General features: G+C 48.7%; 6 protein-coding genes across 6 annotated transcripts; 2 read left to right on the top strand and 4 right to left on the bottom strand.

The window, feature by feature from the left end:
* Window positions 1-820: 820 nt before the first annotated feature.
* On the top strand, window positions 821-2,050 carry EV420DRAFT_1659927 (uncharacterized protein; the record flags this gene model as incomplete). Its single annotated transcript, XM_060478898.1, has 3 exons — window positions 821-1,115; window positions 1,167-1,330; window positions 1,383-2,050. The coding sequence occupies 3 exons, from the start codon at window positions 821-823 to the stop codon at window positions 1,581-1,583; spliced, it is 660 nt and encodes a 219-aa protein (XP_060339287.1). The 3' UTR covers window positions 1,584-2,050.
* EV420DRAFT_37490 (Ctf8-domain-containing protein) lies at window positions 2,051-2,803 on the bottom strand. The gene is made up of 2 exons (XM_060481886.1): window positions 2,515-2,803; window positions 2,051-2,466 (listed from the first exon to the last, which is right to left on the bottom strand). The coding sequence occupies exons 1-2, from the start codon at window positions 2,698-2,700 to the stop codon at window positions 2,233-2,235; spliced, it is 420 nt and encodes a 139-aa protein (XP_060339286.1). The 5' UTR covers window positions 2,701-2,803; the 3' UTR covers window positions 2,051-2,232.
* EV420DRAFT_37352 (alpha/beta-hydrolase) lies at window positions 2,753-4,541 on the bottom strand. Its single transcript, XM_060481885.1, has 6 exons — window positions 3,988-4,541; window positions 3,639-3,938; window positions 3,418-3,591; window positions 3,245-3,357; window positions 3,021-3,195; window positions 2,753-2,965 (listed from the first exon to the last, which is right to left on the bottom strand). The coding sequence occupies exons 1-6, from the start codon at window positions 4,429-4,431 to the stop codon at window positions 2,930-2,932; spliced, it is 1,242 nt and encodes a 413-aa protein (XP_060339285.1). The 5' UTR covers window positions 4,432-4,541; the 3' UTR covers window positions 2,753-2,929.
* Window positions 4,542-5,611: 1,070 nt separating this feature from the next.
* EV420DRAFT_1633916 (P-loop containing nucleoside triphosphate hydrolase protein) lies at window positions 5,612-8,475 on the top strand (the record flags this gene model as incomplete). Its single annotated transcript, XM_060476250.1, has 9 exons — window positions 5,612-6,133; window positions 6,185-6,290; window positions 6,339-7,070; window positions 7,119-7,201; window positions 7,250-7,452; window positions 7,510-7,679; window positions 7,730-7,922; window positions 7,974-8,166; window positions 8,218-8,475. 9 exons carry the CDS (start codon window positions 5,612-5,614, stop codon window positions 8,473-8,475), a joined length of 2,460 nt encoding a protein of 819 aa, XP_060339284.1.
* Window positions 8,476-8,915: 440 nt separating this feature from the next.
* Window positions 8,916-11,172, bottom strand: EV420DRAFT_1258562 (uncharacterized protein; the record flags this gene model as incomplete). Its single annotated transcript, XM_060466897.1, has 5 exons — window positions 8,916-9,839; window positions 9,896-9,972; window positions 10,036-10,413; window positions 10,452-10,775; window positions 10,827-11,172. 5 exons carry the CDS (start codon window positions 11,170-11,172, stop codon window positions 8,916-8,918), a joined length of 2,049 nt encoding a protein of 682 aa, XP_060339283.1.
* Window positions 11,173-11,833: 661 nt separating this feature from the next.
* On the bottom strand, window positions 11,834-14,706 carry EV420DRAFT_37192 (uncharacterized protein). Its single transcript, XM_060481884.1, has 3 exons — window positions 14,277-14,706; window positions 13,950-14,218; window positions 11,834-13,900 (listed from the first exon to the last, which is right to left on the bottom strand). The coding sequence occupies exons 1-3, from the start codon at window positions 14,659-14,661 to the stop codon at window positions 12,086-12,088; spliced, it is 2,469 nt and encodes an 822-aa protein (XP_060339282.1). The 5' UTR covers window positions 14,662-14,706; the 3' UTR covers window positions 11,834-12,085.
* Window positions 14,707-14,746: the final 40 nt, after the last annotated feature.

The raw sequence follows: 14,746 nt of genomic DNA, 5'->3' as shown, positions 1-14,746 counted from the left end.
TTCATTCGATGAGGCGACCCCAACGAATCGTCCTGTGATGAGTTTATACACGTATGATGGGCTGAAATGCGGCCTTCAGTGCGATAACCTGAGTCCTGTTTCACGGTAAGAGCATGCTGTGGATACTACAGATCTCAGATGGCAGATAAGGAAGAGCTTGCAGAGATGCACTGTGCGAGTGCCAAGTTCAAGAAGAAGTAAGAAGTCAGCAGCTGAAACTCTCTGTCCAGACCAGTCTACCGATTCGGATTGTTCGATGCAGACAGCGGCAAAGGAGAAGAAAAGAAAAAAAGTTGGTGAACTACAAAAGTAAGACATTATAAGAAGAGCCGCTGAGTTATACAGCGGCGAATGACCAAGATATCCGGTTTGGGCGCCGAAGTTTCTGAATTCGTGTTACCCCGCATCACATGAACTTTACCCCGCATTTAAGCTTTATTCAGTTGCTCCCTACTGTCGGCCAAGTCCACTGATCTAGAACCGGGTAATGTCCATTACGAAGCCGTCGCACGGCTGTCGTAAGAAAATCCTCAGCTTTCGAGGGTTTCCTGGGAAGCTAGATGGTGATTGATCTGCCGGACCTCGCAGGGGGCCTCGACTCCATAGCCAGGAAAGCAGAAATCCCGCTGAGGGGCCAGGGTCGAGAACTGAGCGATGAGCCAAAGGAGTGGTGCTTGTAAAAATAGGAAGCGCCAAGCACGTGATGAATGAAATCGGGGATCTGCCTAAATGAATACAAAAGGTCGTCTGACTCCATCGCGTCTTACTTACTTCCCACCACCACCTTCTCTCTCCTGTCTCTTACCTTTACTGCTCAGCAATGTCCTCAAACTCTCGTCCTACTGATTCCACAATGCACTCAGACCCAATCCCAATCATGTCCCGTCGGGGCCGTTCAGCTTCGGTGTCTTCCTCGTCGTCTGGCTCGTCCATCTCGCCTACCGAATTACCGACTCCAATTTCCACTTCTACGAGCCCAGTCCGTATTGGGCCAGTGTCACCTGGAAGCTCCCCAATACTCTCGTATTTCTTCTCTCAATCCCCTACTAAAGCGCCGCCCGGTTCGGCTTCCACGTACCCATTCAGAAAGTTCGGACCTCCCCCGGTTTTCGAAGGTCTGTTCAGGCATTTGCCGGTCCTTGTATCCACTAATCTTGTGACTGCAGAAGACGAAGAAAAGGAGATACCCGTCGCAGAACATGCTCGACGGGCAAGCACAGCTGTAGCAGGTCGTTTTGCGCAGCCGCCGCAGCTTGGCATGCCTGAACCTCACGCAGAGCGTGGAACAGGTCTCTTACGAAGGCTCTCGATGAGTAGCACTTTCGCCAAGGTCGGTTCTCTCCGTTAGAATATAATCATTAGCTAACCATTTGATAATGTAGCCCTCAGACATGAGGTCTCGGTCACCGCCCAATGCACCGCCCAACTCCGCTGTTAGCCCCACTGAGGGCAAACAGCTTCCATTCGTTCGAGACAGTCGGCCTCGACGCTCCGCCACCATTAGTGTGGATGCCAAGCCACGCAGGGCTCCGTCACCTATGGGCGAACGTATCCTGAAAGGTCATTTCGATGGCTTCAACTAATCTATCCCTCCAACGCTCCCTTCGCTGCTTTCGTCGCTGGATTTCACCACGCTCTTTCACCACCGTCGCTTATGTTGGCATTCTCTCCACAGCATGATACCCGCAATCGCTGTGGGTTGTACTACTCTAAAGCATCGACAGTCCATTGACAACTGGAACATTCTGTATGCATGGGCTTAAATGCGTTGTAAGCACCATAGTAATCATCAGTGTATAATATCCCCGGTCATCCCTTTCGTCGTCGTCGTCTTGGTCCCTCCCTCTCTCCCCTATTTCCATTTCCATAATCCACGAAATGCACCCGACGGTAAAAGACCATAATCTGGGCCATTTTGCCACATCCCTTTTCGCATCTCTCTTCGTCGATTTTGTGTCGCGCTTTGCTTTTTAAGTGGTTGTATTTCTGTGTAATATGTCAGTGAAATCGTCTATCTGGCCTTTTCTGCATGGCTCACTTTCCACCTGCAGCCATATCTTGGAACTTTGACCGTCAGTCTGTAAAATTCAAACCAGTTCATAATCCCAATCCATTTTTGTAATACTAGTTTGTCTCCCTTCCAATCTTTTTGTTCCTTTCTCTGTTCTCGCAAATCAGAAAAAAAGCAGGTCAAATTAGATGAACTATAGAGAACGTTGCATGTACTAGACTTCAACTTGGTCGCCCCACAATTGGCATCGGCCGTTTCGAGAATATAATTTTCCTTTTGACGATAGCAATTGCACGCCAACTGATAGTACCTCCGTTGTTGTCTTCATCACACACCATAGCATCATCCTCACTGTTCTGAGCAGACGATGACTTTTGTATTACGGCAATGGCTTTGGGAAGAGTAACGATCTTCCCTTCGAGGTGGTGGTGTCCAATGCGCAAAGTAGACTTTTTCTGCTGAAATTGTGAGAGAAGGACGTTATTCACTTAGGTAGCGCGTACCATAGCCTCGTCAATTGATAATTTCCCGACCAACTTTCCATTGCGCTCGCTTTCATGATTGCTCTCAACATCCAGCGCGCCCTGCAACTCAATCAAGACAATTTCGTCATGAGACACCTTCGCAAAGGCAGGTGGCAATTTCTGATTAGACGCAGAGGGAATAGAAATGTCAATCGGTATCAGCATCGTGGTGGAGAGATCTTTGCAGTCCGGACGCGTTGGTGACGCGTTGTTTGGCCCATGATGGCAAATAACTCAACACCGCCACAACGATTTCACCAAGTACTGTGGCGCAAGGAGATAAGTAACTACAATAAGGTATTAATCAAGGTTCCAGGCGTATATAAAGTACAACATGCTGATCTATATCTCATCTCCATCATGGCAGGTTCTAGGGCTCGACAACTTGCCTCTACTAGCCAAAGTTTCCATATTCCCAGCTATAACATTCCTGACACACATGTGAATTCAGTAGAGTTACGAAGCATGCTATTGCACATGCTTACCACGCAGTCCTCTTCTGGAACAGCTTCAGGAACTTGTCGTCCTACATCAACGCTGGGAGGCCATGGATCTGTAAGAACCTTCTCAATCACGGTGACAATACCATGTGTTCGTATATCGACGGCCCATGAAAGGTTCGAGACTGTATCATAGACAATAGATTCGCCCAGATGGCATCTAGATGATGGTCGGACTCAGAAGGGCACCTTCGAAGAAAACGACTAACCGAGACTCCATGGCGTATCCACCCAGGGCACAAGATGAAAGAATGCCGTTGCATGTCCCCATTGCAATAGGATCGGCTGTGTGGTAAACGTGGGTAATGTGCTGCGTGGAAGGCTAGGCACGAATAAAGCAACTTGGTCTTATTCTGGTGGAGAGGGTAGCAAAGCGACGTACCGGTGATGGGAGATGAAGTCGAGACGCGGCCATTTTCTCTCCTGGTGCTTCAAATGTGATAACTGGGGCGCCGAAAGTGGCACCGACCAGACTCGCTAGAGCCCCACCCAAAGAATGTCCGATGATCCATATGTTGGAATCGGGGTACATGTACGACAGGTTATTGTACAGATTCTAGGCGACGGGATGAGGTGAGTTTATGCTGTGTATTTGAGACGTACTATCCCAACGGGGTAGAAGAGGCTTTCTTCTATGAGTGCCTCCTCGACGCAGTCTTGATCACACTTCCATCCCCCACGATAGCATCCGCAAACGGTAGTCCACGTCCAGTCGATCCTAGCGCAGCAACAGCTGAAGAGTAGGTTGTCATTTAGTTTATCCTTCTTTACAGTCGGACCTCCTCCATCAAAAACACCCGCAGAGGTTCCCTTGATGGATAGTACAACGGTCTCGTTATCAGGCGTCGCAAAGACATGACCTCTGAACCCGTCGTCATCGGGTTCCCAACCAAATGGATAAGACTGCGGAGGGTGTTAGTTCTTATCTAAGGGAGATTGCGAGGATACCTACGACTGTCCAGTTTGCGCCTAGATCGTACCATGAGCCCTCGTCGGGTACGACGTAAGCGTTGTTGGCCATTTTAGCCAACACAAGCAGGGTTTCTCGGTCTTCGATATCCGGCGCGAGGACCTGATCTTCTTCCCATTCTAGGCTTTCACTCTGTCCAAACTTCATTGAACGCACGCGAGCTTGAGAAAATGCATCAAAGCTGGGAGGCCTGAAGGCCTTGACCTTTCGTGTTGTTAGATTATATGAGTTGTCACTATAAGAGTGCAGAGACTCGGTATCAGTATTTGATGATATGTCGGCAAAAACGACTCGAGCTGAAGACGAGACTGCATGGACGTGGCGAAGCTGGAACTGTAGGGGCTGCGGTGGGGCTAGTGGAACCTTGCTATTGGTGAGAACGTTGAGAAACGAGACGAGGAAGCTCGCCAGGGATGTTGGTAACATGGAAGCATAACACGGCAGACTATGGAATCGATAGGGTCGACAGCGATGACGATGGAGGACCCAAGCCAACCCTAGTTGTCACGGGCCGCCGGCTGACTCCGGCCTTTAGGCCGGCCCTATAAGTCCGACTGCGACTTGGTCCTCTACTTATGACCTTTGGCCTTAACACAGCGCCAGCGCTTACCGGTACCTCCTACGTCTGATTCGCCTGTTTCTCAAAAGCCCCCCAATTTCCTCTCCATTCATCGCATCCTTTATCCAGCTCAGTCTGGACTTTGAGTCACCAAAGCAACTGATAAGTAAATTCACTGCATTTCTTACGAATAAAAATCCCGTCGAGCTAGATTGAACCAAATCAAGTCGCCTTAGTGATGCTGAGTGGGTCCCTTCACTTCTCTTGTCTCCGCCGCTTTTTTTGTAAGGCCGGATTCTTTGTGCCTACCAAAACTGACCTAGCTAGTCATCGCATCCCCCTTTTTCAATATGTTCTAGTCTTTTGACCAGCAAAGTGTACCGCAACGCTCGTAAGTGCGACACTCTAGACTATAACTAGCGAGGTATGTGCACTGTGTTCCGAATTGCTCCGTATCATTTGAATAGATGTCAATGTGAAAGCAGTAACGTAGGTTCAGACATTCAAATATCCTCCCAGTAGCCCAGACACGAGGCAGCTGCCTGGTAGACTACAATTCACAATGTAGTAGTCTCATCATCCTCGTGAGGGTCCTTCCAGGTCCTTGCTTTACCGTCTTGTCCGACATCAATGGCACTTAGGTCACTTGTGTTGTAAAAAGTGCGGCCATGGGTGTACAAGAAGGTAATTGAAGTTGGCAGATTGGGATGGTTTGGTCACTGCAAAGTCGGTATGAACAGAGTAGTCGGGTTTGGTGGTACCAGAGAGACGCAGAGACGAATCGACATGGAGTATGTACCTTGGCCTTCTACTTGGTAAACGGGGAGAGGAACTTGAGTCTGATTAAGCTGGTTTCCTCAGATTGATAAAGGTATCTTAGGTTTTTGCTAACAGGCTTGTAGCTCCTCAAGCTCAAGTCTTACCCTGCCAGTCCCTACTAGTGCTTCTCGCAATATTTTAGTAATCGCCCCTATTTTGCCGCGCTAGTCACAGATCACGTGTATGTTCACGCTGTGTGACAGAAACGCCTTGTATTGTCTTAACCTCATGCCTCCACGAAAATCAGACGTTATTGAGCCAAAGACACCCACACGTCGCTCAAAGCGAGGACAGCCTCTCGCTACCATTGCGACTCCGGGGCTCTTCGACCTTTCTTGGTGTGGTAGCCCAGCCCACGTTCACCCACTCAACCCCGAATTGGATCTCAGACTCGAAGATCGCGAAGAATGGGAGAAACTCGACGAAGTGGAAAGGCAAGAGAAGACGACGATGTTTTACGATGCTTTTCAACGAAAGAAACCAACGGTTGCCAAGAAGACATACGGAAGGAAAAAGTCATCAGCGAAGCAGGCTGTCGAGAACACTGAGACGTTCCGGGTGGGGGACACGGTTCTCGTTTCCAATGGGAACAGTCGATATCCTAGTGTTGCGGTCATAATTGCATTATGGGAAACCGATCTGAAAGAGGCAGGTGATGAGCCACCGTCAAAGACCATGTACGTCCGGGTACATTGGTTTTTGAGGCCCAAAGAGCTGCCTAGTGTACGCGCCAAACGGGAAGCTTTCGAGGTGCGCATTCATCGTTGCACTGCTGCTGTTTAACTGACGTTCTACTTGCAGAATGAGATATATTACACACTCTCGGAAAATGTGATCCTTGATACACCTGAAGCTATAATACGGCATTGCGTTGTTCACGACATTTTTACGAAGAGGGAAGACAGCGGTCAGTTCTATTTGCCCTGTGTCTCCGTACCTGCTGACTGTGTCACAGACGATAGTGACGAGGAAGGCTCAGGCCCTGCACAGCAAGAGTTTGTCTGTCGATTCGCAGTGCATTCTCGCCTAGGGCTATATTATACCTTTCCTTGGAAAAATCACCATGAAATGGCAATGGCTTCTATGAACCGCGGAACAAGAGACCAGCGGGCGTCCGGCGAATTTTGGAGAGTCTTGGTGGATGCATTTCCAAGTAAGCCGAAGCCGAAGCCGCGTGGAAAAAAACGAGAAGACATAGATTTAGGAGCGGACGAGTCTAGCGACAGTCATTCTGACGATGCCTACATAGAATCGTCGGACAATGCTGACGATGACGATGAACTTCCAGTGGCAGAGGCAGCAGAAAGCGAAGAGGAAATATTAGACGAAGAGGAATATGACGAACCCAAGACACCAAGTAGGAAACGGAAACGGGTTACTGCAGCAGCGACACCTCGAAAACGCTCAACACGAGCCATTGCTCAACCTACGCCTCATTCGAAAGTCGCTCTAGCTCGAAGAGCACAATCGTCGCCCAAGAAACGTCAAAAGTTCACGAGACTTCCGCAGGCCTCCTACGTTGCCGACAACTTCATCAACACCCTACCAAAGGACCCATGGTTGCGCGCGATGCATGCTCTACATGTAGGCAGTCGTCCAGATGCATTGCCGTGCAGGGACGATGAATACCAACACGTCCTTCGCAGCGTTAGGGACCTCTTGGAGGAAGGTAGCGGTGGATGTATTTGTGAGTTATCTTTTTACGAGGCGATCCTCGTTCATAACAGTCATTCAGATATATCGGGCGTCCCTGGTACAGGAAAGACAGCCACAGTACATGCCGTTATTCGCGAGCTGAAAAGGTTAGCAGAAGCTAGTGTACGTTCTCATTTACCATTATCGACGGTGTATTTGACAATCTAACAGGAGACGAATCCATTTACTTATGTCGAGATCAATGGACTTCGGATTCCCGAACCAAACGCTGCTTATAACGTGCTATGGGAAGGCATTTCTGGACATGATGTTAAGAAAGACGGACATCTGCAAATCAGTGCTAAAGAAAGTCTCAAAGCGTTGACAAATTACTTTGGTAGTGGGCGTACCAAAGGGCCTGGAGGACATGCATGGTAAGTTATCACTTCATCTGACCACATCCAAGTCTAACGGCATGGGGCATCTTGCAGCGTCGTTTTGATGGACGAACTAGATCAACTCGTCACAGCAAGGCAGGATGTCGTTTACAACTTCTTCAACTGGCCTACCATCGCTGGAAGCCAGCTTGTCGTCATCGCTGTTGCAAATACTATGGATCTTCCAGAACGAGTAATGACTGGGAGAGTCAGGAGTCGATTGGGTGAGTACCTATGCTTTTTCTCAGTTCGACAGTTATTCATTAGAACGAAGGGATGGTCCGTATCAACTTCACCCCGTACAAGGTCACACAGTTGACCGAGATTGTCAATGCAAGGTTAGAAAGTGCGAAGAAAAGTCTTGGGGATGAATCCCAAGATGTCATCAATAAGGATGGCATCAAATTCGCAGCCATGAAAGTGAGCGCAATTAGTGGCGATGCTCGGAGGGTACTGGATATTTGTCGGTACGTGATTTAATTGTCTAAAGAAAAGGCGCCTCTGACAATATGCCTTAGGCGTTCGGTAGAAGTCGTTCGTCCGGAAAAGAAAGTGGCGTCTTTACCTACGGTCAAGGAGGTGATCAGTGTTATGCAGAACAGCCCAACGGCTGCATACCTACGGGAATGCAGTTTCCACGAACGTTTGATGCTTGCGGCGCTGGTGAAATGTGTCAAACGGGAGGGGGTGGAAGAAATCAAATGGGGTGAAGTGAGTAATGTATGTTTGTGTTCAGTGTAATCGAATCTGATGTAGTAGCAGGTTCAACACCAACACCTGATCTACATGAACGTGCTCACTTCTGAGTCCGACTCGACGCGAAAGCCTACAACACGCGAACTCAATATTGTGCTGGAATCACTGATAGCGTCTCGGGCCATGCTTATAGAAGATGGTGTTGCTGCGTCGAGGAAGGCGGAGGGAGACAGGAAAGTCATCCTGAATCTGGAACAGAGCGAAGTGGAGAGGGTACTTAGTGAAGTTGGAGGTTCGAGATGGAAGAATGTACTAAGTGTATGATCTTGATTCTTTTTATGAACGCGTGATACCTTTTCGCATCTGTAACCTTACTTGTAAAACATCGGCACCACACTTTTGTATCATGGTTTTTCTAATAGATCTGCAACTTTCTCGCTCACCCTCACCTCCGTCATACTTTCAAATAATGCCGATTTCATTTGGTCATTTGAGTCTGCCTCTGCAACGACCTCCGGGATTAACTGTCAGTTGTCCCTTCGCTATGGGTATGACGATATTACCGGGAGAAAAGAGAACGTATGCAATCTGTCGACAGCAGGATTATAATAAAGACAGACGAGGGGAAGTCCCTGGCTGCTGCCGAAAATGTCGAAAAGTTAAAAGATGTCGTAAGGTATCGTACCATGGTGAAACGGAGGATAATCAAGACCAAAAAAGATATCCTAACAAATAATTGACCACCTCATCGCGACGATACGGATTCAATAACTACCATGCAAGTTCCCAACATACCAGCTATCTGAAGGGAGGAACTCTGACAGACGCTTTTTAGCATGTTCTTGGACCAACTTGTCTGAAGCCCTTGCGTACAACTCTGCGCCGTAGCTCCCTGTCACTCTGCCCTGCGCACGAAAAGCAGCCCAAGCTACATTCCTCGCCAAATGCGAAACCTGGCGGTTGGGTTCCGCGTCCATTATAACAAAATACTTGACTGGAAACTTTTTGAAGTGGAAGAACCATCCTGCACTTTTGGGACGATCCAATGCCGTCAAGTAACCAACAATTCCTGGGGGCACACTTCCAAGCCCTTCGAATCCTTTGACAACCTTTCTCTCTCCCGTACCGTATAGGACGTCAGTCGCGCTTCGCGTAACGGACCACTCTCCTTGGACCCTTGGAGCGGAATCACCTATCCGTGCTTCGAACATCCTACTTCTCATTTGGGCAGATACAGTCCCAAATGTCTCAACCTCCCTGCCCGGAGCAGTCTCTGAGCGCGTTACCACATAAAACATGTCCGGTCTACAGCGGAGCTCTTTCAGAAAGGCATCGACGAAGTCATCGGGCTCATTGCGAACCGCTCCAAACATGTACGACCGAGATTCCACACAGACCCACGTCCTGTAGCCAGGTCGCGAAGCTGGTTTTGTACTCGGAAGTGGTCCAGGAGGAAGGTTCCCCATTCCCGTACTGACCATGTCAGTGATGAGGACGCCGCAGAAACTCATATGATTTCTGATACCTCGCAGATCATACGAATGTTTCGTGCAGAAAGATGGAGATTCAAGTAATCCAAGAGCAGCGAAGGAAAGGAATGCATGGAGATCGTCAAAACTATTGCATAGACGAACAAAACGGTTTTCAATATTTTTCGTCGGTTCGCCCTTGAAGGAGTTCAAGATGACCTGCCAATCTGGGTTCAATACCGGGCTCTCATAAGGTATGTAGAGGCCGCACGTACCCACCAAGCTTCGTCAGTTGTTGTCCCTTTGTGAGAGCGGTTGTATATCCATCCGCCAACTATTTTGAAACGGTTGCCTGACAATGAACATAGTGAGATACTCCATGCACTGAAACCACAGCTGGTAGTTACAAACGTACCGAGATCTCCTAAATTAGCAGTATTGCTTCCCGGCCTTACTGCTAATGCGAGGGCCTCTATCACCGAGTCCTTCCACCACAGTAGACCAAACTCCAACCGTTTGCTAAAGACAATCATGAATCTAATCAAATCGTCGAGGTCGAAATCATCATCCATGAAAAGGTCTTTGAAAGAGACTTTGTCGAGGGTCTTTAGGTACAAAGTAGGTTCGTGGAAAAGGATTCGACGAGCGTACTGCTGCGTGGCATATTTGAATATTTCCATAGACCGCAGTTCATGAGCAGTTTCCTTCAATACCTCCCCTGTCGTTTTGTGGTAAAACGATTTCATGAAGGCTTCAGGCTCCAGTAATATTTCCAGGCAGTAGAGGATTTTGTCTCTGACCCTGCGAGAATTATTACGTGTCAGGAAATACCAGTAGTTAAGTAGACGCCATGCCTTCGTAGTTTCAAATCGATCAAATCATCCTCTTGAAGAGTATCATTGCCTTGCTCCCCGCCTGCCTTTTCGCCGATAGAGCGATCGTAATACTCTGCGATCGCCTTGGGGGAGACATCAATCGCTGATTCTGATTCGAGACCGTCCAAGGGAAGGGCTTGAAACTCCTCCATCTCTTCCCGTCCTGTATCGTTCTTCATATGAAGAGTCAGCGCACGAGCTTCTAAGGCATCGCGAATTTCAACGGCCTCGGACATCTTCTTTGCAAGTAAATTGAGTCGTATCTTATGGCCACTGTCGACTACATTGACGGATCTTTATCGCATGCACTCTGAGACAGAAAATCACATACTTTTCAAAAAGAGTCTTCGGTGGTGAACTTCTCGACCAAGTTTTTCCTGCCTGATAGCGCTGACGTACTTTTTCATCAAGCGCGCCTTCTCTAATGTGTCGTGGATGCTGTCGTATGACAAGATCTCTTCCTTGGTGGGGATCAATGCCTCACCAAGCGTCTTGTCTACAAACTGGGCGGCTTGCTTGTATTTCTTCGTCAGCTTTATGTATTGTTTATGGTGCATCTGGCAGCGTTCGACCGGGTTTCCATGGGTTCGCGGCTTAGGGCACTTAGTCTCCTCATCTTCCAGCAGTGTTGTACAAGTCAGAGGAGGCACCTGCGCTTTCTTGGTCTTAGGTGCCATCGTGGTAGGTCACAGGAGCAATAAGCGCTCGTTGGACTTCGACCGCAAGTATGAATTACGTGGGAAGCTTCTATTCTGGGAGCAAAATGCACATTGCGATAAGGGTCCAAATGGCTGCTGACCTCAATGAAAGGTCCAGTTTCTAATGATTCCGTTGCCAACTGCGCGACTAGGATCCTTGTGCGCAGTCGTCAGATTTAAAAGCAGTAGACAGTCACATTACTTAAAACAGACCAGAAAACAAGGTATCGCATGCTGAAAGCTTGGGGCATATAAATCAGAATAGAATTTAAACAAGCTGCAAAAGACGGAGGACGTACCTTGGCAACGAGCATATGTAGTCATCAGTGCTCGTGATCCTCTCAGCGTCTAGATATACATCGCCACCTCAGGAACTAGGAGAAACTAGGAGAAGTTCAGGCTATTCAAATAGGTGGGGTCTGACTCTGAGGGAGGGATGTTGTCGTACCTCCTTGCTACTCCCTACTCAACGTTGAAATCAGGGCGTGCCGGATACCTAATCACGTATTCTATGTGGATGCTACTAGACGTAGATTGGTGCTCCGTCCCTCCACCAATACAGACGTTAAGACCGCCATTACTGGTACACGATTTTTTTCGGTATCAAGAGTGTGACTTTCCAGAGGGATGCTAGAATAGGACGTCCGAGGTGAAGTGCTTGACTCGTGTTCACTCACTGGGTTTACGACGAAAAGAAGTCACTATTCAATTGAAAGAGATATGATTTCATCTTGAAAGTCTTCCCACCGCAAGAAGCTATCCCTCTGCTTTACGCACCTATTCGATACGTCCCCTCAACCAGCTCAGAAGACCCTTAGTACCTTCACGTTCCCAAACCCTCCTTGCAGGGACACGGAACCTAGGAAGGATCAGTTCAGACAGGAAGCCAAAGCTAGGGTGTGTAGACTGACAGGTTACCGTCAACCAAGAACACATCCAACGGCAACAATCCCAGCTCAGGTGGAAGCTTCCCAATTTCATTATCTCTCAAATCCAGCTCATCCAACTTCCATCCCGGAACGTCTCGATGGCCCTTGAATAGCTCTGCAATACCCTGCAAGCCATCAAGCGTAGTAATCTTGTTGCCCCGTAAGTTAAGACGTTTCAGTCCCTTCCGTTGTGATGTACATAGAATGAGGGAAGATAATGCGTCCGTTGTCAGACAAGAGCTCGAGATGGCATTATATGAAAGATTGAGCGTTTGTAGACTCGGAAATAGTCTCGTGAGAAGCGGTAAAAGCGACTCGTTTGTGTACTTGGGAGTGGTAGTGCCAGAGGACGAAGAGTCCGATAGAGACACAGGTACTTGATCAGCGAGACTGCATCCTTCCAGGTTCAGTTCTTCAAGATGTGGTAAGAAAGGCCCGTCCTGAATGGGTAAGCTAAAGGAACGGTCCATTCGACGATTCACTAGGACGAGTACTCTCAGGTTCTCGGCGAAGGCTTCTGTCATAATGGAGGCTAGGGGAAGGGTCGGTGTTGGTATAGCGATTTCGGCCGCTGAAAGCGATGAAGAGGATGACGGATGGAATGCAAGGGAAAAAGCTCGCGAATGCGCAGACTTTGGAGGTGGCGCGGATGGAGGCAGAGTGAGAGTCTGGGTGGGTTCGGAATAACATTGTGAAGTCGCCAGGGAAAAGGTAGATTGTCCCGAAGACGGTTTGCTTGAAGGGATACCATGTCCTAGGCTAGATCCTCGATCTCTCTGAGCAGCGGCAGCCCGAGCCCGACGCTTTCCTCCTTCCGTCAGAAGACCCTGCTCGGCCTCAATTTCCCATGCCTCTTTTACCACTGGTGCTAGCCGCTTAGACGCAGATAGAGGTGCGGGCTCTGATACTAGAACTGCTGCAGCTGCCTGCGCTCGAGCGCGACGTTTGCCACCTTCTGTAAGCAAACCTTGCTCTGCTTCTATTTCCCAACCCTCCTTCACAATCTCCGCCTTCTCAGTTGTTGAAGTTTTGAACTCCGTTTCCTCGCTTGGCTCAGCATTTCTGACGAACCTGGATTTCGCCCTTCTCTCCGCTTCTAGCTCCCATTGTTCTCGGATGATCTTCTTGCCGACTAGTACGCGAATTGTCCCTTCGCAGGGCTCTTCCGTCGTTAAATCGTACGAGATATCCTGTTTGAGGCCTTTCAGAGCCACTTTAATGGCATCCTTTGTCACCGCTGTTTCTCCAACATCTAGGAGGTGAAGCCGGGGAAATATTGGTCCACTGGAGAAATCAGAAGGAAATGCATCATCGTTAATTTCTGCGTGCTCAAGTCTGAGTTCTTTCAAGCCGGATAATGTCCCCAGCTTTTGAAGAAGCTGGCGAGTCGCGGAGCTATTAATGCCAAGTGGGTTTGATGAGATATCAAGTTTGGTCAATGCTATGGGTATATTAGGAATATCCATGGAGTCTGAGGCAAGTTTGTTGTGGGACACATCAAGGACGATGAGGCGGGGTAAGGGTGTTACGGACCGATTCACAGCAGGTGCGAAGGGATCAGTGCTTGTGTATTCGATTCGAGAGTTTCCATCGGAGAAGGGAGCATTGAAATGAAGAGATGTCAGCTGGTTGTGAGCGAGATTTAACGTGGTCAGTTCCGGGAGCGAGAAGATAGTGGGTGGCAAAGTTGAGAGAGCATTGTGGGACAAGTCTAGAGTCGTCAGGGAAGACAGGTCTCCGAGTGTGTCTGGCAAAGAGAGGAGCTTGTTCTTGTGCAACTACAAGGTGCGTCATTAGAGACCATCGTACAAGAGGCAATCAACGCACATCGACGACTTTCAGAGACCCGAACATAGATATTTCATGTTGTATTTCTTCAATTGCGTTGTTGCCGGCTTTGAGAACCCTCAAGTCCTGACCTTCGAACCACGCAGGAGAATCATATTTTCCACCGCGTCTTGGAACCGAGGACGACTCGGATGCAAACGGCGGCTCATTGGGGACCGACTTGAGAGGTTCGGGCGTGACGCGAAGGTGTATCTCGAATAGAATGGAAGGAATGCACGGCAACGAGCGCGTTGCAAGATTTAGAGAACCTTGCAATAATCGCCTTGAGAGTTCAGGAAGACATAGGAATGAATACAATCTTGTTACCTGTACTCCTTGCACGTTCTATGGTCTCCTTGACAGACAGCCGACCTAGCAAATCCTCTTCTGGAGCGACATTCGACGCTATGGGGTTTGCATCTTCAAGAGAGCCTAGATTACTCGAGCCAGCGATGCCCTTCGCCTTCTTAGCTTCTGCTCGTTTCAGCGCAATCGCCTCTCTGATGCTCAGTGGCGGCGGCGGCGGTTGCTGCGGCTGCGGTACATCTTCTTGTGCCTTGGGTTTGGAAGGTGTCGTCGAGCGCGTTGTGGACTTTGGACGGGTTCTAATTGGCGGTGTGCTATTTTTGACGGGGGTGCTGATACGGGATTTCGTAGGAGTAGAAGGCTGCGGCTTGGGAATACGAGAAGAGGGTATCGGCACGCGAGACATCGTTTTCGAAATGGTCAAGAGCAAGTCGTAATTCGGAAATTCAATGTGTTTGCAGGCCATTGCCAAATAACATAACGGCCCGCTT

Source organism: Desarmillaria tabescens, assembly GCF_030435595.1.
Source record: "Desarmillaria tabescens strain CCBAS 213 chromosome Unknown EV420scaffold_1, whole genome shotgun sequence".
In the NCBI taxonomy this organism is placed as follows: domain Eukaryota; kingdom Fungi; phylum Basidiomycota; class Agaricomycetes; order Agaricales; family Physalacriaceae; genus Desarmillaria; species Desarmillaria tabescens.
The sequence above is the reverse complement of the archived record's forward strand: the minus strand, read 5'-3'. Positions and strand labels throughout refer to the sequence as shown.

What these genes read in the sequence shown, in the direction of transcription:
- EV420DRAFT_37490 (XM_060481886.1), bottom strand. Translation starts at nt 2,700, where the DNA reads ATGCTGATACCGATTGACATTTCTATTCCCTCTGCGTCTAATCAGAAA. An exon ending in TATCAATTGACGAGGCTATG is followed by an intron (nt 2,467 to 2,514) that starts GTACGCGCTACC and finishes CAATTTCAGCAG; the next exon opens with AAAAAGTCTACTTTGCGCAT.
- EV420DRAFT_37352 (XM_060481885.1), bottom strand. Translation starts at nt 4,431, where the DNA reads ATGTTACCAACATCCCTGGCGAGCTTCCTCGTCTCGTTTCTCAACGTT. An exon ending in TAGGCGCAAACTGGACAGTC is followed by an intron (nt 3,939 to 3,987) that starts GTAGGTATCCTC and finishes CACCCTCCGCAG; the next exon opens with TCTTATCCATTTGGTTGGGA. An exon ending in TCTTCTACCCCGTTGGGATA is followed by an intron (nt 3,592 to 3,638) that starts GTACGTCTCAAA and finishes CCCGTCGCCTAG; the next exon opens with AATCTGTACAATAACCTGTC.
- EV420DRAFT_37192 (XM_060481884.1), bottom strand. Translation starts at nt 14,661, where the DNA reads ATGTCTCGCGTGCCGATACCCTCTTCTCGTATTCCCAAGCCGCAGCCT. An exon ending in AGAACGTGCAAGGAGTACAG is followed by an intron (nt 14,219 to 14,276) that starts GTAACAAGATTG and finishes GATTATTGCAAG; the next exon opens with GTTCTCTAAATCTTGCAACG. An exon ending in GGTCTCTGAAAGTCGTCGAT is followed by an intron (nt 13,901 to 13,949) that starts GTGCGTTGATTG and finishes CGCACCTTGTAG; the next exon opens with TTGCACAAGAACAAGCTCCT.